Source organism: Capricornis sumatraensis, chromosome 4 (assembly GCF_032405125.1).
Source record: "Capricornis sumatraensis isolate serow.1 chromosome 4, serow.2, whole genome shotgun sequence".
Lineage (NCBI taxonomy): Eukaryota > Metazoa > Chordata > Mammalia > Artiodactyla > Bovidae > Capricornis > Capricornis sumatraensis.
This window is the reverse complement of record NC_091072.1, coordinates 47,050,477-47,077,759: the sequence shown is the minus strand read 5'-3', so window position 1 is coordinate 47,077,759 and position 27,283 is coordinate 47,050,477. Positions and strand designations below refer to the sequence as shown.

At 36.5% G+C, this 27,283-nt stretch overlaps 1 protein-coding gene across 1 annotated transcript in view; it reads right to left on the bottom strand.

The window, feature by feature from the left end:
- TRHDE (thyrotropin releasing hormone degrading enzyme) overlaps positions 1 to 27,283 on the bottom strand; it is a 460,588-nt gene that overhangs the window by 181,840 nt on the left and 251,465 nt on the right. The window contains exons 4-5 of the mRNA XM_068971693.1: positions 25,063 to 25,217; positions 21,990 to 22,103 (exon numbers count right to left, since the gene is read on the bottom strand). Coding sequence (XP_068827794.1) covers positions 21,990 to 22,103; positions 25,063 to 25,217 — 269 coding nt within the window. The remainder of the gene's footprint in view (positions 1 to 21,989; positions 22,104 to 25,062; positions 25,218 to 27,283) is intronic.

Genomic DNA, 27,283 nt, shown 5'->3' with positions numbered 1-27,283 from the left:
ACTGCAGTGCTTTAATTGCTCTAGCTAATTCTGAACTCATTCCTGGAGCCTCCAAATTTTGGGCCAGCAGATAAATTGCTTTATTTCTGAGTGAGCTGTAATTTCAAGCTGAGACTACACCAATTCTGGATTTTAAAAATTGGAAATGGAGAATAAATATACTAAGAAAAGAATCGTTAACTAAGCATATGTGTTAATAACCATATTAATTTAAATCTGGCTTTAAAAACAATAATCATCACTTGCTCAATAATTTAGCATGTTTAACCAATTTACTAGTCATCCAAGTATCACTGTAAGGTTTATTTTCTAATAGCTTATTTTTAAAGCCTGTGGACTTTATATTTAATTTCTTTGGCCCTTATTTTTCATCTAAGAATTTCATATCAGTGCTCCATCAAAAAGGGCTGTGTTACAGTGACTGAACCAAAAGTCACTCTGACTCCCAGAAGAATATTTCAGACCCTAAGAGACTACAATAAAAAATACAAACTGATAATGAATTAAGTGACAAGTATTACACAAAAAAATACTGTATCTCTTCTGAGTTCCTAATTCAAGATGAACTGAGGAAAGTGAAATTGGACCTTGTGATTTAAAAATTTGAATTAAAAAACTGGCATTTATATTGCCCATTTTAAGTCCACAAAAAGCAAAGACAAGATCTCAGACAAATGGCCTAGATTTAGAGGATAAGAGAAATTCATATATTTCCAAAACAAGAATTGTAAGCAGATAGGCAATCTTGTTGCTCATTTAATTTTAAAATGCACATTAAAGCTATTTGATACTGGTATTAATGAGGAATTATGGAATATATAATGATACTTCAATTTGACAACTGAGGATTTTTATTTATAAAACCTACTAACTGAAGATGTGATGTCCATTCTGAAGATCAAATAATACACAACTCTTCAAATAATAATTATTGCTCCATTACATCACTCAAACATCTGATCAAAAATCACAGTACAAAATGAAAACCTTAACAGAATGATTTATTTTAACCTTAATTTTTAACATTTAGAAATAATAAATACATATTAGTCAATATCAAAATTTAGTAAACATAACTTGGTTTGCTGGAAATGACATTTTGTTAAATGGTATAAAGTAAATGACCATGTAATTATAAAAATTAAATCTAAGATAACTTTCAAAAATGGAGATCCAACCAGTCCATCCTAAAGGAAGTCAGTCTTGAATATTCATTGGAAAGACTAATGCTGAATACTTTGCTCCAATACCCCAAGACTGATGCTCCAATACTTCGGCCACCTGACCCTGTTGCTGAGAAAGATTGAAGGCGAGAGGAGAAGGGAATGACTGAGGATAAGATGGCTGGATGGCATCCGTGATGCCACTCAATGGACACGAGGCTGAGTAAACTCCAGGAGTTGGTGATGGACAGGGAGGCCTGGCATGCTGCAGTCCATGGGTCGCAAAGAGTTGGACACGACTGAACAACTGAACTGCACTGAACTGAATTGAAACTATATTATATACTTATATAGTAATGATGATATATCACTTCATGCTTCTGGAGAAAAATAAAAACAAATCTTTGGTCAGTAGAACTGCAAAAGGGAGGGTTTAAATTGAGCAGTGTTGAGTCGTTAGCAAAAAATTCATCTCTAAATTTTTGGAGAGAATGATACTGTCTGATTGAGAAAGGGGGCATTGAAAGAGATTAAGATTTTAACCTGGAATCAATATTGCTGGGAGAAATATCCATAATCTCAGATATGCAGACGACACCACCCTTATAGCAGAGAGCAAAGAAGAACTCAAGAGTCTCTTAATGAAAATGAAAGAGGGGTGAAAAAGTTGGCTTAAAACTCAACATTCAAAAACCTAATATCATGGCATCTGGTCCCATCACTTCACGGCAAATAGATGGGCAAACAAAGGAAACAGTGACAGATTTTATTTTGAGGGGCTCCAAAATCAATGCAGATGTGACTGCAGCCATGAAATTAAAAGACGTTTACTCCTTGGAAGGAAAGTTATGACCAACCTAGATAGCATATTAAAAAGCAGAGACATTAATTTGCCAACGAAGATCTGTCTAGTCAAAGCTATGGTTTTTCCAGTGGTCATGTATGGATGTGAGAGCTGGACTATAAATAAAGCTGAGCACCAAAGAATTGATATTTTTGAAACTGTGGTGTTGGAGAAGACTCTTGAGAGTCGCTTGGACTGCAGGGAGACCAAATCAGTCAATCCTAAAAGAAATCAGTCCTGAATATTCACTGGAAGGGCTGATGCTGAAGCTGAAACTCCAATATTTTGGCCACCTGATGCAAAGAACTGACTCATTGGATAAGACCCTGATGCTGGGAAAAATTGAAGGCAGGAGGAAAAGGGGATGACAGAGGATGAGATGGTTGGACAGCATTACTGACTCCATGAGCATGAGTTTGTGTGAGGTCTGAGAGTTGGTGATGGACAGGGAAGCCTGGTATGCTGCAGTTCATGGGGTCTCAAAGAGTTGGACACAACTGAACAGTGAACTGAATGGAAAAGAGGTTAAAAGAGAGAAGGAAAAAAGGAAAAAGAAAATCCTGGCAAAAGACATTCACAAAGCTCAGAAGAGAGAATAACTTGAGGGAGGGAAAGGAAAAATTTCTAAAAGGAAAAAGGAAAATTGCAAATGCAATTTAATAAAACTACAAAGAGTTTCCCAGAGAGAAGGTGTTAATTTTTTTATAAAAGATCCATGTCACTATAAAATAAGAAATATTTTTACTTTGTCAGTCCCTGGCAAGGGCCCTCCCTCCTTCACCCTCTTATCAACGACAAAAGCAGCTACAGCAAAAATTTCTAATAGTAGTCAATTGCTTACTGTTGATGTGAGACTGTGAAAGTTTAAAAATAAAGCAAAAGAAATCCTTGGTTTTATGTGAAATAAAAGAAAAAACAAAAGTTAGCCACAGTGAATGAAATAATAGTTTTCTCTCATAGACTAGAAATGCTAAAAAATTTTGAGACAAAACACAGTAAAGTATAATTATTGATGGAAAGCTTAATGGAAAATGTAGAAGTGAGTATGATCCTTGAAGTAATTTAAAGTGTGCATGTGTGTGTGTTTGTGTGCAGGGAAAAATGTACTCAAGGTGTATGCTGCTGCTGCCGCTGCTGAGTCGCTTCAGTCGTGTCCGACTCTGTGCGACCCCACAGACGGCAGCCTACTAGGCTCCCCCATCCCTGGGATTCTCCAGGCAAGAACACTGGAGTGGGTTGCCATTTCCTTCTCCAATGCATGAAAGTGAAAAGGGAAAGTGAAGTCACTCAGTCGTGCCCGACTCTTAGCGACCCCATGGACTGCAGCCTACCAGGCTCCTCCATCCATGGGATTTTCCAGGCAAGAGTGCTGGAGTGGGGTGCCATTGCCTTCTCTGCAAGGTGTATAGTCAACAGTTTTTATTTTACTCGATATTTTAAAGACACTGTGATATCCCATTCTACAACTTTTAAAACGCAGAACAATAAGCAAAATGGAGAACTTGAAAATCTGTTAACAAGAAGTTATTGTTAGCAGTAACAATAAATCCTACCATTCTGATACAGACATTTCTTAGAGATGTTACTTTCATGCCTAAACTTAAACAGTCCCAATAATACTGAATATGTGTATCAATTTGTGTTGAACTATTTTCAAAAATATACTGCACTTGAATTTTTGGAGAACAGTGTAAAAGCCTTTCAGAAAAGTAAAATGTGAACGAACGCACAGAGTTGAGAATAACACATGGAAAAGAAGGTCATTATCATTTTATTCATACATTCATTTAACAAATATGTTAAATTCCTATACAATGCCAGATACTGAACTGTGTTTCGGGAATAAATACATGACTAACACCTCATCCACAACCTTAAAGAACTCAAAACCAGAAGAGAAGGTACAAGAGAAAGATAACAGCTAACTGCATTATAATACGATGGGTGTTATAAAACATGAAGTATGAAATTATTAATTAGTTCAGAAAAGTCTTCACAGAGGAGGTGACGTTAAAGTGGGCTGTTGAAGGATGAAAGTCTACTCAGATGAATGGGGAAAGCAACTTAAAAGGGCAAATCCAGGCAGAGGAAACATGGAGAAAAAAAAGCGAGTCCGTTTGAATCCTAAGATATCAGGTTGAAGGTTTGGTCTCAATAAATAGGCAGTAGCAGGCATAGTGACATAATAAAAGCAGTGTCTCAGGAAAATTAATTTACCTGAGGTATACAGAGTGCCTGACATATGTAGAAATGAGAGGCAGGAATTGGTTATTGCACTGAGGGATATGTGATGATGTATTAGAGCAGGCATTACTGAAGGACTTTTGAATCTGAGAGAGACTTTGAATGAATGACCAAGTGACACTGATGCCTTGGTCCCTAGGGGGTAAAGAGGAGGTCCCAATGAATAACTATACAGAATGATTTGATGGCTTTTTAAAAGATTTTAGATTGACAGAATAAAGGTAGGGGGTATGTGACTGACAGAAATGAAAGAGTGGATAAAGTGTGCTTTGGAGGGTGAGCTAAAAAGATCAGTTTTAGACATGCTGCAAGGACTGCGACAGTGAACTTTTAGAAAGCAATGTGCCACAGGCAATGCAATGTAAAAGCCAAGTCTAAGATACAGGGCAAGGTCTAAACAACTTTTGGCAATAAATAGCAATCTGCATAAAAAAAATGTAAATAAGTCTCAGAAAGAACCAACTCTTTTTAAAATTTTTTCTTACAATACTAACATTTCATATACCAATATTTAGTAGTATATGTGGAACAAGTTGTTAAGAATTCTTATCATCAGATACACTTGAGAAAATTAATTCCTTGATATAAGACTCTTGAGAGTCCCTTGGACTGCAAGGAGATCCAACTGGTCCATTCTAAAGGAGATCAAAAACAAAAAACAAACAAACAAAAAGTCAAAAAAAAATAATAATAAAAAAATAATAATAATAAATAAAAAAATAAAAATAAATAAATAAAGGAGATCAGTCCTGGGTGTTCTTTGGAAGGAATGATGCTAAAGCTGAAACTCCAGTACTTTGGCCACCTCATGTGAAGAGTTGACTCATTGGAAAAGACTCTGATGCTGGGAGGGATTGGGAGCAGGAGGAGAAGGGGATGACAGAGGATGAGATGGCTGGATGGCATCACCGACTTGATGGATGTGAGTTTGAGTGAACTCCAGGAGTTGGTGATGGCGTGCTATGATTCATGGTGTCGCAAAGAGTCAGACACGACTGAGCGACTGAACTGAACTGAACTGATCCCCAAATCAAGGCTTCTGCCTGAATATGTCAAGATCTGAATATGCCTGATCTAGTCATAGCCATGGTGATGGTGGGAAGTTCCTCTGAAGAAAGGCTGACTAATTTTAGTGAACAGCAATACCAGACAGACATTTTTCCTCATCATCAGAAAGGAAAGAAAAAAAAATCAAATAATCTGAATTGAAATCAAAGAAAGTCAGCTATATCAAAATAGACAAAGAGATGAGAGCCAATTCAAGACGTGACAAAGTGCTTATAGGCAAAAAAGAGTGGGAAAAAATTCTCTAGGCAGACATGGGTTACATCAGAGCAGTCACAAGGACTCAATTTTATTTTTTTAATTTAATCTTTATTAAAATGATTTTAATGCTTATTTTTTAAATGATTTGAAATGTTGTGTTAGTTTCTGCTGTACAGCAAAGTGAATTAGTTATGTATAATCTCTTTTAGATTCTTTTCCTATACGTGTCATTACAGATTATTGAGTAGTGTTCCTTGCACTATATGGTAGGTGCTTCCTAGTTATTTATTTTAAATGTAGTAGTATGTATGGGTCCCCCATTGTATCCCCCTTACCTCCTGGTAGCCAAAACTTTGTTTTCTCCCTATGACTCTGTTCTGTGAATAAGTTTATTTGTGCCATTTTTTAGATTTCACATATCTGGAGGATAGATCTGAAATAAATGGCTCTTTCATTATTCCTGGGAGAAAAAATGGGAACACTGCTAGAAAGTTGATGACAGAGTCCTAGACTGGAAAAAAAATATCTGCCATTCACTAACTGTCTGGCCACAAGCAAGTTACTCAGTCTTTTCACAACTCAGCACACTCATTTGTAAACATGTGTGGTTGTGAAGACTGAATAAGATTTGTTCTACAAATACTTGTTGAGCACCTGCCATATCCCATGTGGTATACCCGGTTCTGAGCATAAAAAGAAAGACATGAATTCAACTTCAGAGATTCTATACTAGTAGAATGAGAGACAAAGATGAAACAAATATTAATAACACCTGCTGTATATACAAATGGAAATAGGTTCAGAATATGACGTGACCTCACAGAGAAGGTGTCATTGGCCTGCCTGGAAGAAGGAAGGAAAGCTTCTGAACTGATAGTTTGAGTTGAATCTTTAAGGATGATTGGAGTTTTCCAGAATATAGTAGAAAAGGGTATTTTGGACAGAAAAAAAAAAATCTGGTATATGGGGAAAGTCATGGAGATTTGAAACAGCCTAGCCTGTTTGGGGGGCTCCAGAGCTCTCAGTGGCAGAAGGCAGGGAGTATAATGGGCAAACAAATAGCGATTAGTACAGAGAGACACACAAGAACAAAATCAAGATCCTCAATGCCAAGTTAGGAAACTAGAATTAAGACGTGACATCATCAAACCTACATTTAGAGAGATGACTATGAATACTGGAAGGTGGACTGGAGGGAGAAGCAGCTCAAAACATAATAGGGCCATATTGCAGAATCACACACAAACAGCACGAGGCACCGGCTTTATCTTTGTGATCACAAAGTATCTACAATTTAGTTCCATTTTGTGATGACCAGTGGTGAAAAACATGGTATTTACTTTCAAATTCCAGAATGTGTGAATCAAATATAGGTTTAGACATAAATATAGACCTAGGCATAGATATTTAGATATGTATGTAGATACACATATAGATAACCAAATAGATACAAGTATTTCCTTTTTCAGTGTTTTCATTTGTTTATTTAAAGCAATGTTTTATTCCAGGTTTAATGTTGACAATAATCTCTTGAACATAGATAAAGGCACTTCTCCAATCCATAGTGTCAAATGAACAAGAATATCTGACAAAAATCATTTGAACAATACAATATAATTCCATTTGTGTTTACTGAGGGCTTTGTATATGCAACCTTCATGTGTCAGAAGCTGGGGAAACAAATGCATTTGGGGCACAATTTCTAGCTCCAAGCAACTCCCTTTATGATGGGGGAAATAGATACATGTGCAACACATTAGCGCTATTTGATGGGTAAAGTATTAGCAGCCAAGCAAAGTACTATATGGATCTCAATAAACTGTGGAAAATTCTGAAAGAGATGGGAATACCAGACCACCTGACCTGCCTTTTGAGAAACCTATATGCAGGTCAGGAAGCAACAGTTAGAACTGGACATGGAACAACAGACTGGTTCCAGATAGGAAAAGGAGTACGTCAAGGCTGAATATTGTCATCCTGCTTATTTAACTTATATGCAGAGTACATCATGAGAAATGCTGGGCTGGAAGAAGCACAAGCTGGAATCAAGATTGCCAGGAGAAATATCAATAACCTCAGATATGCAGATGACACCACCCTTATGGCAGAAAGTGAAGAAGAACTGAAAAGCCTCTTAATGAAAGTGAAAGAGGAGAGTGAAAAAGTTGGCAGAAAACTTAAGATCATGGCATCTGATCCCATCACTTCATGGGAAACAGATGGGGAAACAGTGGCAACAGTGGCTGACTTTATTTTTGGGGGCTCCAAAATTCCTGCAGATGGTGACTGCAGCCATGAAATTAAAAGACACTTACTCCTTGGAAGGAAAGTTATGACCAACCTAGACAGCATATTAAAAAGCAGAGATATCACTTTGCCAACAAAGGTCCATCTAGTCAAGGCTATGGTTTTTCCAGTGGTCATGTATGGATGTGAGAGTTGGACTATAAAGAAAGCTGAGAACTGAAGAATTGATGCCTTTGAACTGTGGTGTTGGAGAAGACTCTTGTGAGTCCCTTGGACTGCAAGGAGATCTAACCAGTCCATTCTAAAGATCAGTCCTGGGTGTTCATTAGAAGGACTGATGTTGAAGCTGAAACTCCAATACTTTGGCCACCTCATGCGAAAAGTTGACTCATTTGAAAAGACCTTGATGCTGGGAAAGATTTAGGACAGGAGGAGAAGGGGACGACAGAGGATGAGATGTTGGATGGCATCACCGACTCGATGGACATGGGTTTGGGTGGACTCGGGAATTGGTAATGGACAGCGAGGCCTGGCATGCTGTGGTTCATGGGGTCACAAAGAGTGGGACATGAGTGAGCAACTGAACTGAACTGGAAGTACTATGGGAGCAGAGAATAGAGTGAAAGCTTGGGTGTAAGTGCTTTCAGTGTCTATGACCATGATGGCTCTGTTGCTGGTAATCTGTCATAAACAGAAGAAAGAAGCTATGTCATTCATATTTTGTGTCTTTGGAAATCTGTACTACCATGTGGCATAGTGGTTAAGAATCTGCCTGGCAATGAAGGAGCCACAGGAGACATGGGTTGACCTGTAGGTCAGGAAGATCCCCTGGAGTAGGAAATGGCAACCCACTCCAGTATTTTTGATGAGGAAGTTCCATGGACAGAGGATCCTGGTAGACTACCATACATGGGGTTGCAGAGTTGGACACGACTGAGCATGCATGCATATATTCATATTTTGTGTCTTTGGAAATCTATACTACCATAAGATAAACACATTCAAGACTTCATAGGTTGAACAAAATGCCACATGAGCCATTACTAATCCTAACCTCCTGCTTACACAAGACTCGGAAAAGGGACAGAGACATACCTAGTAGTGCGTATTTTTCTCTTCACTCTCTTGTTCTTCATGACTTACTCAAATCAGGACAAATTAAAGGATAGGAACGTAATCAAAAATTCAAGTAAGAAAAACAAGCATATTGGAGGAAGATATTCATCAGGTTTTATTTATGTGATATTGTATCTCTGTGACTTCACAATTAACATATCGTATTAACAATCTCATATTTGTAAACATTAGAAATTATTTAGATTCCAAGTGTCTTAAATATTAAGAGAATTTTACCCTAATTTTATATTTCAATATACTTTTATAAAGTTCTAAAATGTCCAAAATTATTTTAAGATTTACTCAGTTTAAAGTTAGCTATATACACGTGAAATATTATTCATTATTTAGCTGATTAAAATGAACATTTTGTAGATATCTAAATTATACAATAAATGAAATAAAACTAAAGATGTAGTGAAAGTAAGTGTTGCTTCTATATAATATTTTTAAAAAATCAACATTTCAAAATCTCATGTTTAAATACACATACCTAAGATGTTGATAATCATTTTTATGTGTGGGTTGTTAAAGCAGTCCACTTAAAGTCAAACTTATGTAAAACACATACATAAAATAGGCATTAAATAATAATTTTAGAAATAATTACCATCATAAGCATTAATGCTTATAATAAAACAAGCACTGCATTGAAAATGTTACTTCTGCATTTGTTCACATAACTTTTTACAGAAAGTGATGCACAAACACAGTTATCTGAGCAGATCTCTGTAGTTGTTCAGTCACTAATTCATGCCTGAGTCCTTGCAACCCCATGGACTGGAGCACCCCAGGCTTCCCTGTCTTTCACTATCTCCTGGAGTATGCTCAATCTCATGTCCATTGAGTCAGTGATCCCATCCAAACATCTCATCCTCTGTCACCCCCTTCTCTTCCTGCCCTCAATCTTTCCCAGTATTAGGGTCTTTTCTAGTGAGTTGGCTCTTCACATCAGGTGGCCAAAGCATACAATAGTATTATGTAATTTCATATAAGCCTTACAGTAAGTAACCAAAATTGTCCTAATGTTCTTATTTCTTCTAACCATTAACCACACTTCATCCACTGCCAAGTGACAAACACTTTAAGATACCTTAGTCAATGCAGGAACTAAAACAGCAATTATATCTGTACAAGACTATTTTGGATCACTTTCTAAGGCTCTCATAACCCCAAATAACCCACTGCACATGTTTTTATGAACTGATATACTCCCAAGCATGATTAACACAAAGAAAGTGCTTTAACTGTGAGTCTCTTCCATGCCTACACCCTTCAGTTGACTTATGTTTCGTTTGTAACATCCAGGCTGAACGTGTCATGTCCCATATTATCCAAGGTGTGACACAGTTAAGAGGAAATGCTAAGATGAAACACAAAATGGGCTGCATTGTATTCAACCAAATTCTAAACCTTCTGCATACTTACTCAAGAACCTTCAAGATAGAGCAATACTGACATGTCAGAAGTCACTATTGATTAGTCATTTATACATTTATTAATTATGATAACCCTGTGTGTTACAGAATAAACTTGAATGTGCTTCAAATAATGTCAATCACAGTAATAATTATGGACAGTTTGCCTAATTACATCGCTCATTCTGATTCTTCAGTTCAGTCGCTCAGTTGTGTCCGACTCTTTGCGACCCCATGAATCGCAGCACGCCAGGCCTCCCTGTCCATCACCATCTCTTGGAGTTCACTCAGATTCACGTCCATCGAGTCAGTGATGCCATCCAGCCATCTCATCCTCGGTCGTCCCCTTCTCCTCCTGCCCCCAATCCCTCCCAGCATCAGAGTCTTTTCCAATGAGTCAACTAGCATCCCCACAAAATCACTGTGAACAATCGCCATATGCCTTGGGCTTTTACATAACCCTCTTAGAATGTTCATACCATTTTAGCTTCCCTTTATTTTTTAGGATTTCTTGACATTTTTTTCCTTCTGTTTTCCTTCAGACACTTACCAAATATAGTTTTACATGTTTTTTAATCTCATATCCTTTTTATTAATAATTGAATGAATGAGTTCCTATATGATATAAACACTCTTACAATCTTTCATAATTTTTAATGTCTTTCATTTCATAAATTTTTGTTAACTTTTGACCAGATTTTTATTATTGATTACCTCATTGATGCTATACTTTGGGTTAAATGTTGAGAAATAATGGTGAAATAAACTTCCTTAACTGATGAAGTGTTCTGTTCAGTGGGAGAGATTTAATTCTTGTCCTTTGTTAGCTCACATGAGTTCATACTTATTCTTCTACATGTCACTTCAGGACCTTCTGCATAAAGAGGTAATGGCTTCTTCATATTCTCAATAATCCTCTACCCTGGCAATAAGAATCTTCCTCTCTGTGCTTAATTGTTTTGAGAAGCTGATAAGACATTATAATAAAATCAGATTTGCCAATCCTTTTTGGTATATCATGCATTTGTTCTGCACATCAATCACAAGAAGTTGCTAATATTTTCAGGTGCATTAAAAATAAGCTAGGAAGACCCTGTAATACTTGATTAATAAAACTTAATCCAGAGTATTTTGAAACACATACTGAGATTCAATTTCTATTTGCATCTTAATGGAAAGTTTTTGAAATCAGTGAGGTCTGTAATCAGAAAACTTGGGAAATAAATAATATTTAGATGAAAATACCCCACCATACCATCACCACCACTACAAAGAGAAGAACAGAAATCTTTTAAAATATTTTTTTAAGTACTCATCTTCTGAGCAAAGCTGTGAAGCTTTGGGAAAGAACAGAACTTAACTGAGCAGAAAGATACTCAAAATCTAAATAAAAATAAATAGCTATTGTAACTAGGTAAATCCGAGTAAATGTTAGAGAATATTTGATCCGTGTAATATAAAAATGATAATAGGTAGCTAGATGTTCTTCCTGCTCCATCATTTGGCTAATCCTCTGACACTTACTGCACTAAATCTTATTTTCCAAACATGTCCATGAATATGAACAATCTGACCGAGTTTATGGATCTGTGTTTTTGAGCTATCCCATAGACTAAACAACTTCTGACAGAAGCATGGTTGTCAGTTCAGTCGCTCAGTCGTGTCCAACTCTTTGTGACCCCATGGACTGCAGCATGCCAGGCCTCCCTGTCCATCAACAACTCCTGGAGCTTACTCTAATTCAGGGCCATTGAGTCAGTGATGCCATCAAACCATCTCATCCTCTGTCGTCCCCTTCTCCTCCTGCTTTCAATCTTTCCCAGAATCGGGGTCTTTTCCAATGAGTCAGTTATTTGCATCAGGTGGCCAAAGTACTGGAGTTTTAGCTTCAGCATCAGTCCTTCCAGTAAATATTCAGGATTGATTTCCTTTAGGATGGACTGGTTGGATCTCCTTGCAATCCAAGGACTCTCAAGAGTCTTCTCCAACACCACAGTTTCAAAAGTATCAATTCTTGGGAGCTCAGCTTTCTTCACAGTCCAACTCACATCCATACATGACCACTGGAAAAACCACAGCTTTGACTAAATGGACCTTTGTTGGTAAAGTAATATCTCTGCTTTTTAATATGCTGTCTAGGTTGGTCATAACTTTTCTTCCATGGTTGTCAATTAACAGGTAAAAAATATAAAATCCTAAATCTAATCACACCTTCTAACTGAAACTACCACACAAAAGATAGAATACAGTGTATAAGAAGCTGATATATAGCAGGTCTCTGCTAACAGCAAAATGAAGGTCTCATTTTAGGTACTTGATAATTCTCTGAATTAATTCATTAAACAGAATGAATGAATGTATAACAATGCAATGGGCAAACCTGTGGCAGCAATCCATCAAACTAGTATATGTAAAATTAACATTAATAGCACCCAGGAAAGGCATCACTGAACTATATATGAAATCTGGAGAAGACAAAATAAAATGGTTAACAGAATAAATTGGACACAGGTGGATTTAAAGTAGGTTCTTTGAGAAAAGTAAGCATCCGCTTATATCTTAATTAAAGATCAGTATGACAAAGACAACATTCCAATAATCATAAAGAATTTTATTTCATTAGTCCCAGGGAAAGGTAAAAAGCTAAATATATAAATAGCTTCAAAAAAAGCTTACTTTATGAATGGTAGACCCACAGAGGTTATTTAACTCAGTGTCAAAACAGGTTCTACCCCAAAACATCTTTTTGAATTCATAGTTGAAGAGAGCTGCTTGAGTGGTGGCCTGCATAGATGTCTAACCATTACCACACTCTCACACTCTTAAGAAAAATGACAGCAAAGATGTGTACTTTCAAAATACATAGCAGAAGGTCTTACTCTGTTTCACAGGGAATTAACGTATGTAAAGCGCTTAATGGTACACAGTAAATATTACATGTCTTTATTTTTGCAAGTGTTACTGGAGTAATTGAAGCAAAATCTCACCAGCCTCAAATTATTGCTTTTTGCTTCTCTGGACAGGAAGGTCTCTTACATTTTTGGCTCTTCGAAAATATCACTTGAACTCACTACTTTCATTTATCACATTCTTGTCTAGTAACATTTGAACAGTGTTAAAGTAACCTTGATGAAAAGAAGGGAAAAAAAAAAGTGCCATAAAGTGTTATGGACTGAAACAGTCACTCCTGGTTTAGAAATAAGTTGTGTTCTAATGTCTTTTAACGCATATAGCGGCCTGGTTAAGGATGATTAATAATTGGAAAATTAATGAATTAGTCTTTGGTTGTCCTCTTGGTCCCCAGTTTTTCTTTTTGCTTATGTTCATGTTACAGATTTTGCAAAGCAAATTCTTTGTAATATATCTATAATATACTGACTAAAATAAAGTGTTGAGCAATTCATGCATCATAAGAAGATAAACTTTTTTTTAAACCAAGCGTAGTAAAAGGACAGATTAAACTGGTATAATCTGCTATTGTAAGTCATAAATACTTATGAACAATGTCTAACAGAACACTTAATTGTCTTGGTATATTTTTGACATCATCCATTTTCTGTTTATCAAGTGATGTCGGAACATTTTGCTCACAAACTGCTCTCACCTGGTAATGAATGGGTTAACTTTTCCTGCATTGTCCCTAGATATGAAAAAGGACAGCCTTGCTTTATTGTTAGGCTTCAAGTTCAGCAAAAGTTTTCTTCTTAGGAAGTGTCTAATCCTGTCAATGTATTGATTGCTTTTGCAATTCCTAAGGAAAGGTAGAAAGAGCTTGACACAATGCAAACCTGCACATGGTCTCTGGAAGAAATATTTTATTCCAAAGGGAATGCTCATTTATCTTTTATCACTAAGTTTAAAATATACAAAACCTGAAACACTTAGTGTCTTTCTGAACATAAATGGCTTTTTAAAAAATCATTCTTTAAGAATATACATGAAATTTCAATTTGCAGCTTTGTTTTAAATTTTAAAAATTCATATAGTTAAAAAAGTGAGGTAATGTGACTAAGAAAACCCTCAGATACATACCTGTATAGAAGTATATGAATACTAAAGAGTTATGCTTACTTTTTCTTCCCTTTCTAAAAGTATTTAATAAAAGTTGGCCTTTCATTTGAAGCAGTAAATAAAGCAGATTTACATTTTCTGAAACAACACACTTTGATAATAAGCTTTTCAAAAGTTTCCATTTCTCAAACTGTGAAGCCAACATCTTGATTGTTACATAAAATCTATAAGTATAAACAAATATATGAATGTATTATCAGTACTTCAGTTGTCATCTCAAAAATGTATTTTTACCATAAAGTTTCTAAGTCAGTTAATGTACATCAACAGTTAACTAAAGACTGGCCTATTCACTCTTCCTTCTAACTGATATTCTTAACAGGGCTACCAGCACATCAGTAAGGTCATTGGTAAAAAGCACAGAATTAGTCCTAATGAGAAAATGCTAACCCAATTAGTTATGTATTAGCTTTAGTGGGAATTATTTTAACATTAGTACAACAGGTGCATTTCTTTTTTTCACTGTCCTTCTTTGCTAGAAATTTTTAATATCTGTTTGTGCATGCATCTCGGTTATGTCCAACTCTTTGCAACCTCGTAGACTGTAGCCCACCAGGCTCCTCTATCCATGGGACTTTGCAGGCAAGAATACCAGAGTGGGGTGTCATTTCCTCCTCCAGGATATGTTCCCAACTCAGGGATTGAACCCACATCTCCTGTGTCTCCTGCACTGGCAGGCAAATTCTTTACCACTGAGCCACTTGGGAAGGCCTAATATCTCTTCAGTCATCATTAATTAGAAGCCAAGTCTCTGACCTGCTTCTTAACACTGACATCCTTCTGCTAAGTCGCTTCAGTCGTGTCCAACTCTGTGCGATCCCATAGACAGCAGCCCATCGGGCTCCCCCGTCCCTGGGATTCTCCAGGCAGGAACACTGGAGTGGGTTGCTATTTCCTTCTCCAATGCATGAAAGTGAAAAGTCAAAGTGAAGTCGCTCAGTCGTGTCCGACTCTTAGTGACCCCATGGACTACAGCGTACCAGGCTCCCCCACCCATGGGATTTTCCAGGCAAGAGTACTGGAATGAGGTGCCATTGCCTTCTCCTAGATTAAACTAATTTGTACATTCTGAGTGTAAATCTCATTCTCAATGCATTAGGCCTTTGCATCTCAGAATCCTCTTTCATTTACTCAGAATTCAGACCAATTCTATGAGAAACTTTTCTCTAAGATTGTTCTCTTTGCTAGCTCTTATTTCCTCTGTGGACTTTTTCTATGTGTCTATTATGTAAAAGAGTCAGACACGACTTAGTGACTCAACAATAACAAGCAAAAATTGTCCACCAAAGCTCCAAACTTCTCTGACCACTAATGCTAAGGAGAAAGCAACCCCATTTTTCCAGAATAGAAGGCTGCTGCTCCTCAAGTTCCCTCAAATAAGAAAAAAAATTTTTTTTCTCTTCTTTAAAAAACAAAAGTTAATGTTTTCAACATGAAGAAAGGTTACTTACAGAGGGATTCGGAGGGAAGAATAAGGGGAAAGCACAAAGAAGTCCATTTTGAAGACTGTGACCCCCAACAGACACAGGGGCACCCCTTCTACTTTTCTTCTAGTCTTTCAATGTAAATGTCACTGTTAAGCTACTGAGATGGATCAAAAATATCACAAACCCTTGGGACTAACCAATAGTCTTTAAATTTTTTACATTCAATATGTCAATCAGTTGAGAATAAAATATTGACCAGCTGAAAACAATTGCATCATCTTCTAATTTACTGACATCAGGAGTAGAATATTATATGTGGATTTTTTATCACAATAGATAAAATACAACTGCATGGAAAATCTACATATATACACACATTTATTTGGTATTGCCGACTAAGGTCCGTCTAGTCAAGGCTATGGTTTTTCCTGTGGTCATATATGGATATAAGAGTTGGACTGTGAAGAAGGCTGAGCACCGAAGAATTGATGCTTTTGAACTGTGGTGTTGGAGAAGACTCTTGAGAGTCCCTTGGACTGCAAGGAGATCCAACCAGTCCATTCTGAAGGAGATCAGCCCTGGGATTTCTTTGGAAGGAATGATGCTAAAGCTGAAACTCCAGTACTTTGGGTACCTCATGTGAAGAGTTGACTCATTGGAAAAGACCCTGATGCTGGGAGGGATTGTGGGCAGGAGGAGAAGGGGACGACCGAGGATGAGATGGCTGGATGGCATCACTGATTCGATGTACGTGAGTCTGAGTGAACTCCGGGAGTTGGTGATGGACAGGGAGGCCTGGCGTGCTGCGATTCATGGGGTCGCAAAGAGTCAGACATGACTGAGTGACTGGACTGAACTGAACTGAAGGTAAGATTCTAAAACAAATATTTAATTCCCAGATGGTCCATCTCTAACACCGTATCTCTCCTGGGCAAATATATTTTAATATTGATGAATTATAAGTACCAACATACCAACTACTGTTGAAATGTGTATTAACTAACTCTGAAAGGCACGTGAAAGCATTTTTCTTTATAGACATTAAATCAAAGATGGACTTCAGACATGAAGAGCTGAATAAGTAGCATATTAACAAAAATAATTTTTCTCTAATTTTCTATTTCCCCCTCTCTGAATAGCAGAGTTTTTTATTATTGTTTGGAATAATTAATCAATATATCTTTACGTTTAAACTGGAAACAAATGAACTCAATAAATTCTGTATCTATTTCAGTTCACCAATGATTTTCTCATCTTCTTTTTGAATAAAAATAAAATAATTTAAGAAGTAAAGATAATTTAATTGCAGTGCCTATTAAATTTAGCAGGCAATTTTTGTTTTACCACATACTGAGTCTAATGGCAGAATTCATTTTTACCATTTTAATCCTGACCATGTTAAAAACAATTGAGAGCATTTATCAAGGTTTTGGGCAATACACTTTGAGATATCCTAAGTATTTAGCATAATTAAGTTTAGCTGCACAATTCTCTATTAATACTTATCTTTCTGCCCAGGTATGTGCCCTCATAAAAATTTAAGATGAATTCCCAGTCCTTGGACTTTATCAGTGTCTAAAGTTACTGCTGTGTGAAGCTCCTTAGCATCCCAAGTTATTTAATAAGAGAATATACACATGTTTAATAATTCTCATTATAGCAAGCACATTCTTACAAGGCTACATTCAGGAAACTACAGGATACATCTATCATATAGATACAAATTATAGTAAAAACTCGTGCAATAGGCAGGGCTGATTATAGTGAAAACCTGTGTAATACGCAGGGTTGATTGCAGTGAAAACCTGTCCAATACGCACAGGGAATATGATTTTGCCTACATCAGCACCGGGTCTGCAAAATAAGGATTTCTTCATGAAATCATTTTACTACTTATCCTTTTCCTGTATTAAAACTCTTTTATCATATACCTTTTTCAAATTAAAATGATAAAGAATTGTTGAACAGTAACTATGCTGCATGGATCCTTTATTTTCTCCCTTTGGAGGAATCGCAGTAAGATTTAATATGACGGTCATCAATAGCTTAATGCAACTTAATTCATCCAATAATATTGTCCTTAACAACAAACTGTGATAGAATAGTCATCAAGTTGTTGACTCACCCTATGAAATCTAACCCCACAAGATAATCTAAGTGATCTTGACACTTCTGTTTGATGAATGAAACATGATATAAAGCTTATGTACCTATAAAATAGTCCACATTGCCAATATAGTTAAGCATTGATTTGAAGAGACTGAGTCGATATACAAAGTTTACAGAATTTTTTTTGTAATCTTTACACGTTGTTTTTCAGTCATTAATCATGTTTGACTTTTTGTGATCCCAAGGACTTCAGCACCCCAGGCTTCCCTGTCCTTCACTATCTCCCTGAGCTTGCTCAAACTCATGTCCATTGGTCAGTGATGCCACCCAACCACCTCATTCTCTGTCACCCCCTTCTCCTGCCTTCAATCTTTCCCAGGATCAGGGTTTTTTCCAATGAGTTGGCTCTTCACATCAGGTGGCCAAAGTACTGCAGTTTCAGCATCAGTCCTTCCAAAGAATATTCAGGGTTGATTTCCTTTAGGATTCACTGGTTTGATCTCCCTGCTGTCCAAGGGACTCTCAAGAATCTTTTCCAGCACCACAGTTTGAGAGCATCAGTTCTTCAGTCCTCAGCCTTCCTTATGATCCAACTCAATCTATAGGTAATCATTATAAAATCTAGGGCATCAAAATAGCTTACTAAGGTTGGAAGTGTTAGGGTATTTATACATAAAATCAATGCCCCTTTCTAATGGAACATTTATTATTTTCCAGATCTATGATACCTACTCACATTTGTTCACGGATTTCAAAGAACTTGCAAGTTATTTTATCCTCACAAAAATCATGTGTGCTTATTAAGTCAATACAATCATCCCATTTCTCAAGTGATAAAGATGAGTCAAGAAGTGAAATGCCTTTTTGGAATCTGAATTACTTCTTGTCAATCTATTTCCTGACCTTATATCATACTACCTGTAAAGACCCATATCTATAAAATGGTATACTTGGTTAGTTTGTTGGGGAAAAAGATTTGATAGTAGTGTTTATTTCATGTAGTGTTCTTAATGTAAAAAAAACATTATTTCTTCAACAGAAACTGTCTATAAACACATACATATGCATATATACAGCCTAAGAGGCCACATAAGTATACTATTCTAAACCAGAACTTAGGTTTAGCTTCCTTAACAATATTGTGTAATTCTGGGCTTCTTTATTGCTCTTCCATAAAACATAGACTGTCATAGTAATCTCCCTAGCAAGCTGAAGTTGTATTTCAGTGTTTGAGCGTTGTTGTCTAAAAATAACAAAACCACGGTTTTGAGATTAGAGGCAAAAGAGGTCAGTTTGCTTACTTTAAGTCTTCTGAGACACGTCTGACTTCTGACTTTTCTAATTTCAGCTAAGTTCTAGTGCAGCCCGAGCCTTGCTCTCATAGTTAAGCTCTTGTGTATATCACAACAGTATGAGTTACTGCTGACACAGCCATCACTCTTGTTCTTCCTAGTATTTCTTTCACTCTTTTGCTGATGCCATTATGAAAAATAGTGCTGACACAGCCTTAAAGTCACTTAATATCCTTTCTTATTTATGTGGCTGACTTGTCTTAAATTTTTGTTTGCAAAGAGGATATTAATGATCGTGGAGGAGCATTTGTTTAGAGTCTCTTCTTACAGGTTTTATAAATTTAATATACTGAAGTACTCTACAAACTAAATTTTAAAAACTACTAAAAAAGCAAAAGCAGCCAATGACAGAAAGTATTTGTGATCTTAACCTGAACATAAAGAGACATAATAACAAAGCTTGCTTCCACTATTGCCTAGTTAATTGTGATGGAGTTTATGCTTTCATTTCTTAGTGTAATCCATCATTAATCTTTATTTTTGATTATAAAATATGGATTTATATCTTATCACACCAAAACATTTGTTATAAATGCTTTCAATACATGGTCTCTATTGCATTTAGGATAAAGTATCAGAAGTGTTACTTATACTCTGTATTCATTTTCAGTATTCTTACAAAAATGCTCTCCATTTATAATTTGATTGATAAAATAATGAAGGAATATAAAAAATTATTTGAAAACAAAATTTAGTATGGGAACATTGAAACTTGGGGTAGACTGCAATGCTAAAACCATCAAAAATTGTCAGTTTTCACCATGAGTATAATTCTGTTCATAGCTTTTCAATCTAAGATTTATTTTTATAATGCTGAATAGATTTTGTCATAGATAGCTCAATGAGCTAAAAAAAAAAAATCTTACCTATATGAGTAACATGTCATTTATAATACTAACATTTTAAACATTAAAACATAACAGAATTACCAATCAGTAATAGCTCACAGCATAATGAAAATTAAATAAAAATTTTAAACAAATTTGGTTGAAAGTCAATTAGAAACCAAAATATATTTTTACAAATGTTTTAATATCCTTAATATTTCAGTTTTAAAACTGCATATTTGTTTAAAACATACCTTTAATAATAAATATTGCATGCTATTGATGATTTTTCTTCAAAGTTCTTTAAAAGCATTTTTTAAATTAATTTCAATGATAAAATAGTTCAAATAAGATTTTTTAAATTGTGTTATTTATAGATATATACATAGATATATAAGGCCAAGTAAAATTAATTCACATATTTGTACAAATGAACCATGTTGTTTTTATAAAATATAAATAAAACTGGATAATTCAAACATATCAGTATGATATTACAATTGTAACATTTCTTCTGAGATATGTAAGATCACCTTTTATACTCAGTAGGAGTATGGTAGAAAAGTTATATCATGACTTAATGGACAACTTTATATTTCACCATATCACACTTGTAATCATGACAGATAATTAGATAATCACATATATTAGTAGTTAAAATATCAAAAAACCTAGTGGTGTAAAATAAATTTATATTATCACTCAAGCTATAACTCAGGTGAAATTTGAGCTTCTGGAAGTTGGCAAATGTTAGTATTTTGCAACTTTTACATAGTGCCACTTAAATTTAAAATTCAAGTTCCAGACTTCCCTGGCAGCTCAGGGGCAAAGAATCTGTCTGTCAGTGCAGGAGACACAGGTTCGATCCCTGATCCAGGAGGAGCCCACGTGCCTCGGAGCAATCAAGTGCATGCACCGCAGCCACTGTCAGTACAGCCAAAAATAATAATGAAATAAATTTTAAAAATAAGTAAAGTTCAAATGCCAAAACAGCCTACATCCTGGGTTCTATTTAATAACATAGTCACTTACTCATTAATGGAAGCTGGTATAAAATGAAGTGAAGTGAAGCTGCTCAGTCATGTCGGACTCTTTGCGACCCCACGGACTGTAGCTTACAAGGCTCCTCTGTCCATGGGACTCTCCAGGCAAGAGTACTGGAGTGGGTTGCCATTGCCTTCTCCAGGGGATCTTCCCAACCCAGGGAACAAACCCAGGTCTCCCGCAATGCAGGCAGATGATTTACCATCTGAGCCACCAGGGAAGGCCATAAAATGAAAAACTTATATGAAAAACATATAGAAATCATATCCCCCCTCCACTTTTCTTCTAGGATGTTCAAGAATGTCACTGCTTCTGGTACAATAAACTCTACTTCAGATTCAGACATATAAGTTTGGATATAATGCGCACAACTGTTTATAAAATTAGTGATCTCATTAAATCATTTAATCCTAAAGTAAAAAAAAAAATGTATCAAAGATTTTAGCTATGTTTTGAGTTCATCACACTGAATATTAAGTTCTCATTTTCCTTCCTATGTATTGACATATCCTATACACATTTAAAATATAACTTATCAATTGCTATTACCTTATCAATTTATGGGATAGTTTATCTTTGTTATCAAATATTGCAATCTAAAATATTTTTATTTAGAAAACTTGTAGTATTTTGAAATCAATGGATAACCAATCAGACTGTATTTAGTTCTAATAACTAAAAGAGAATTCTTCTAGAATACTACCGTTTATATTTTGGGTTACATTTCTTTTGTTGGGTAGCTAATTTTTTTCACGCATCAGTTGGCATTTTCAAACACGTCTCACAATCAGATAAGCCCACCATGACATGGGATCAAGCTTTCACTGAGAGTTCCAAACAATTAAAGAGAAATGCACTTACCATGTTCCAGCCGGGATAGAGGTAGTCTGTGCCAACGAACTCAAAGTAGTGAGCAAACCCTTCCTTCAGCCACACGTCTTCCCACCACACGGGAGTCACGAGGTCACCAAACCACTGCCATCACAGATGAATGGGCATCAGATAAAATCACCTCTAGCCAGAGTTATCTCATCTAGAATTAAATGTATTCAACTATGATGATCACAACTGGAATTCATTTTCTAACTGATTTTGGGATTCTAAAATAGGTTATAGCAAGACTATTAATTGAACTACTTGGGTGATGCTAATTTTTTAATAAGTGTATGCAGGGTAGAACAAAAATAAAATGATCAAGGAACAGGAAAAGAATATTTAACCTAGGAAAGAAAGGACTCAGGAGAAAAAAAAAAATTGCTGACAGTTGTCTTCAAATATTTGAAGACCTAATATTTAGAAGAAGCTTGGGTTCTGTGGCCCTGCAGGAGACAAATCAGGACTAATGGATGGAAATTGGGGTTTGTCAATTGGTGAAGTGAAGTGAAGTCACTCAGTCATGTCCAACTCTTTGCGACCCCATGGACTGTAGCCTACCAGGCTCCTCCGTCCCTGGGAGGCAGGAATACTGGAGTGGGTTGCCATTTCCTTCTCCAGGAGATCTTCCCAACCCAGGGATCAAACCTGGGTCTCCCGTATTGCAGGCAGATGCTTTACCATCTGAGCCACCAAGGAAGTCTGTCAATTGGTAGAGGTTGCTAAAAATGCAGGAGACCCTCTAACAGACTAAAATGGATGAAGATGGAAACTACTACCTCAAGAAGTAGTGAGCTCACCACAGAAAGTACTGGAGCAGCACCTTCCAGTGGCAGAGGCATTTCACAGACAACGTCAGCTGACTGAAAGAACTGAAGGCTTTCAAGATGCTCCACACCCGACTCTCCATGATCCTATGATAATGAGTTTTGGACCAAAAAAACCCCTAAGATCACTTCAAGAAAAATAATGTTGTAATTTTTAATTGGTGTTTTGATTAGATCATGATGCATTACTCTGAATTCCTTGCTGAGTTCAGAAAAAGCTTAAAGGAATTCTTTTTTCATTAAAAAAACAAAACAAACAAAAAACATTATATACCAGGAACTATGACACTTGGGATTTAATGATGAAAAGTTAGACAACTTCCCTTCTGAGGCAGCGAACACTTTATTGTGGAGGAAGGGACAATGAGGTGAGATAGAAAATAAAAAAACAAAGAAACAATAGAATTTCAGGTCCTATTAAAACATGATATGTATGGGGGAGGGGTTGCTTTAGATTGTAAAAGCCAAAAGGTTCTCTCTAACCAGATGACATTTGAGCTCAGACTTTAATGATAAGAAGGAGCCATGAGAAAGCCTTAGGCAAGAGGATTTCAGGCATTTATAAGTAACTCTTAGTGTGAAGATTCTAAGTGGGAGTGAGCTATTTAAGAAACAGAAGGAAAAGACAGTCAGGCAAGTATCAGATCATAGCTCTATGGCTTTAAGAGCTAAATAGTTTGGTGGCAGAGCATTTCAATATTAATAATAAAGTATCTCTTACTCAGAAGGATCTCTAATCGAAATACAGATACAAGATAACTCTGAACATGCTGATGACCACAAGTTAAATGATATTTTAAGTATTTTTTTATTCTTGATCAGCAATTAAAAGTCTATCTTAAAAACTGCAATAAGAAGTAGGTGAGGAGAGACGGTGATGTAGAAAATACTTAGAGACGGTAATGTAGAAAATACTTCAGCATTGACAGTGGAAATTATTATGTGTTTCTCCCAGCTTCTGGTTCATTTCCTCATAGTAAGTAGCTGAACATCACTAAGCTAAAACAAGAAAGTAACTGAGAGTCTGGAACAAATGAAATCCAGTTCTAGGAACGATTATCAGTATGCTCTTATTTCAAAAGAACTCTACATGTAACTTGTGTCTAGGAATGTTCAAAAAGGAATCAGTTTTTGCATCAAAGAATTACATGATTAGCTGGAAGCCACTTTCAGCACAATAGAGAAGCACTCGTTATATCTACAATGGATCCGCTCAAGTCACTCAAGCAAGGAACACATGCCCTAGCTGAGCAGCGTGGCCGGTACAAACACCACACAGGTTCACTGCCAAAGGCTGACATTTAGGTAAATAGTCACATGGCCCAGAACAATTGATCATGAAGTCTGTGTTCATGTATTAGCATTTACCTATTCAGCTTTCTTCACTGACAACATTTTCTACCTCTCTTTAAGGTTTTCAAACTTTTTAAAAAGATAACAAGTTGAAGTGTTACGGCTTCACACTGAGATTTCTGGTGTTTTCACTTACAAACTATCCATAGTTTCCGGTCACCAGGACAACCTCCTTTTTATTAAAGCACAGACGTTTATTTTCAGTTATTCTTTTCATTAGAATCAAGATTCAAATAGGTATTGTGAAGTCTCTGTAATACCTTTCGCTCATTGTAGTAAAATGCATGAAATTAATTTTATCTTAGCTTCACGACAAAGTGGGCTAATTTACATATGAATTTCTAAACATGCCAAGACAAAAAAATATCAATCATTTCAGAACAAAGAGTCTGTGGCTGAGTTAGCGAAAGACTTCCTAAGTGTCTGTGTGATGGGAGAAGGGGAATAACAAATTGATTTCAGCAGAAGCAAATTTCGACATGTACACAGAACTCAGCTGCATCTTGCAGCAATGCAATAAATCATCACCATCACTGCACTTATCAAATATACACACCAATAATCACAAGAAGGTAAAGCAAGGCTGACAAAGAATAGTGAGTGGATGGGGTCTCCAAAGAGGCTGCTGGGTAGCGATGCCATCTCACTCCTCACCTAAACTTATTGACAGTTGCTCATTCAGTACAACCTGTGTGCTTGCTTTCGTTTGTGCTGTCATTTGAGAAAAGCGACATATCTTCCGGAAAGCACTACACAGTGCTCTACACCGAATTAAAACTCAATTGGGGGAATAACAATTGAACTCCTAATCTAACTATCTGATGTCATTTTACATTCTCCATAGTTTGCAATTATACTTACACCTGATCCTTTTTTCATACCTGGTGACATATCTCATGAACAATGACCATGGTGACATCCAGCAAATAAGAAATAGACGAAACACTGGGATCCAGCAGTATTCTTTGTTCCACAAAAATACTTAGTCCCCAGTTCTCCATAGCAGCGTACGGATGCTTAGGCACAGCTAAAAGATCTAGAAATAAAATAAAACAATTCCAAAGGCTTTAACAAACACAGTAGATTCTAAACGCATGTCTGACAAAAGTCCAGAAATTCTCATTAAAAAGAATACTTGCTCTTTCTCAGTAATTTTTTTTTTCTAAATTAAACTACCTGCCATTTCTACGTGACCGCAGAAATATAGGCTATCACTGTAAATGCTGGCCGTATCCATCCATCACAGTCCATTTTCAGACCCAGTGGTGGAGGAGGTGGGAAGTATCAGCACCATTATTGATGCGCCTATCCTAATAAGTTGCAGAAAGTCAAGGAAACCAAATGCAGCAGGAATCTACAGAGTCAAAAGGCACTGTGCCTTCTGATGAAAATATATCAGCTCAACGCAGAGAATACTGTACTCTTGCTTTTACCTCAACATTGTTTAAAAGAAAACATCTCACAGTGGTTTAAAAATCTGACATGTCCTATTTCTAATTGCTTAAGTTTAATGTATTTTTGAGTTCTGTTAAAAATAAAATGTTATATGTAAATATAGCTCACATAAAGAAAGTTATACTGGACGATGTAGTATCAAAAGGACTATTGAGGGAACCCACAGGCTTTGGTCCTGGTCCTGCCTCCATCATTAATTAAATATATGACACCAATAAATCACTTAATTTCTCAAGACCACAATTCTCTCACCTACAAAATGAGGTTATTAGACATCATAATCTCTAAAATCCCTTTCAGCTCCAAAAATCTATTATTAGATGATTTTAAGATTTATGCTTACTTTAAAAGCTGGTAAAGGTATTATGCTATCAACTTTTGGTTAAGGTGACACAGTAAGTTCATGCTTTGATGTACTCCTTCTGCTCCAAACACATAGCAATGATAAATAAAATATGAAAAGGAAAAACTAAACATCATCTCCAGGCTGGAAAATAAACCTTTTCATGGACCAGAAATGGTACATAAATGCAAAGTAGTGATTGCAAGTGAAGCCACAGGCCTGCTGAGGTCTGGCTCCAGGAGCAAGCAGTGGCATCTGGGAATTGGCTCCAGCAGGATCTACCAGAATTAAAAGGATCTAAGCCAAGTTGATGGCTTGTTGCCAGCAGCTGAGATAGGGCGTGAATTCTCAGGAGAAGGACTGAAAATAGTTGGTGGTCAATGCTTCTTGGGAAAGCCAGCAAGCGGCGACGTAAGGATTCAAACCCTGGCAAGCTGGCTCCACTTAACCATATAAACCCTGGAGTAACACCCCAGCATGCTAAGAAAAAAACGGTACAAGAATGTTGCTGCGGTACCATTTGTAAAAGTGAAAGGAGAAACTACATGCCTTTCACCAAGATACTGGACAGAGAAACTGTGAAACAGTTCTAAAAAAGGAATACCATACAACAGTTGAAATAGTCTCACCACAAAATTCTAACACTACATGTATCAGCATGGATAATCAGAAAAACATAATGCTGAGGGAACAAAGTGTAGAATGCCCTTTATCATACACTACTTAAGAGCAAGGCGAATAGTACCATAGGTGGAAAATGGGTATTCACACATGCACACTCATGCTCAGACAAACAGTAGCGGTAAAATGCACACAGAATCACACACATTCAGGAACAAAAAACACCAAATTCAGAATTGTGATCGCTTCAGGGAAAAAAGGAGAAGGAAGGAATGAGGGACAGTCTTTTACGTTTCCGGAATCAATTTTGATTGTATGCAAATGGCGTAGGCAGAGGGGAGTTGTCTCACATCATCAATAAGCAATTCCAACAGAGTGACTCACTGTTCAGTTCAATTCTGATACTATCTATCCAAAGACAGAATCAGATTCCACAGGATAAAGGTTCAGTCCTGTAAGACTACACACCACTCCCCACTTCAGAAATCAGTCCCAAGCCTGGGTTGTTATCTTTGGTTCTGATCTATAGGTTAAAGACTGTAGGTTCCACCACCCACATCAAATCAGGATGCAACTGAGAGATTAGGTTGTTACCTGCACTTCTCACCAACTGGCTATAAATCAGAGATTCCCATAACGTTTGATTAATTTGCTAGAGCAGTTCACAGAACTCAGAGACATTT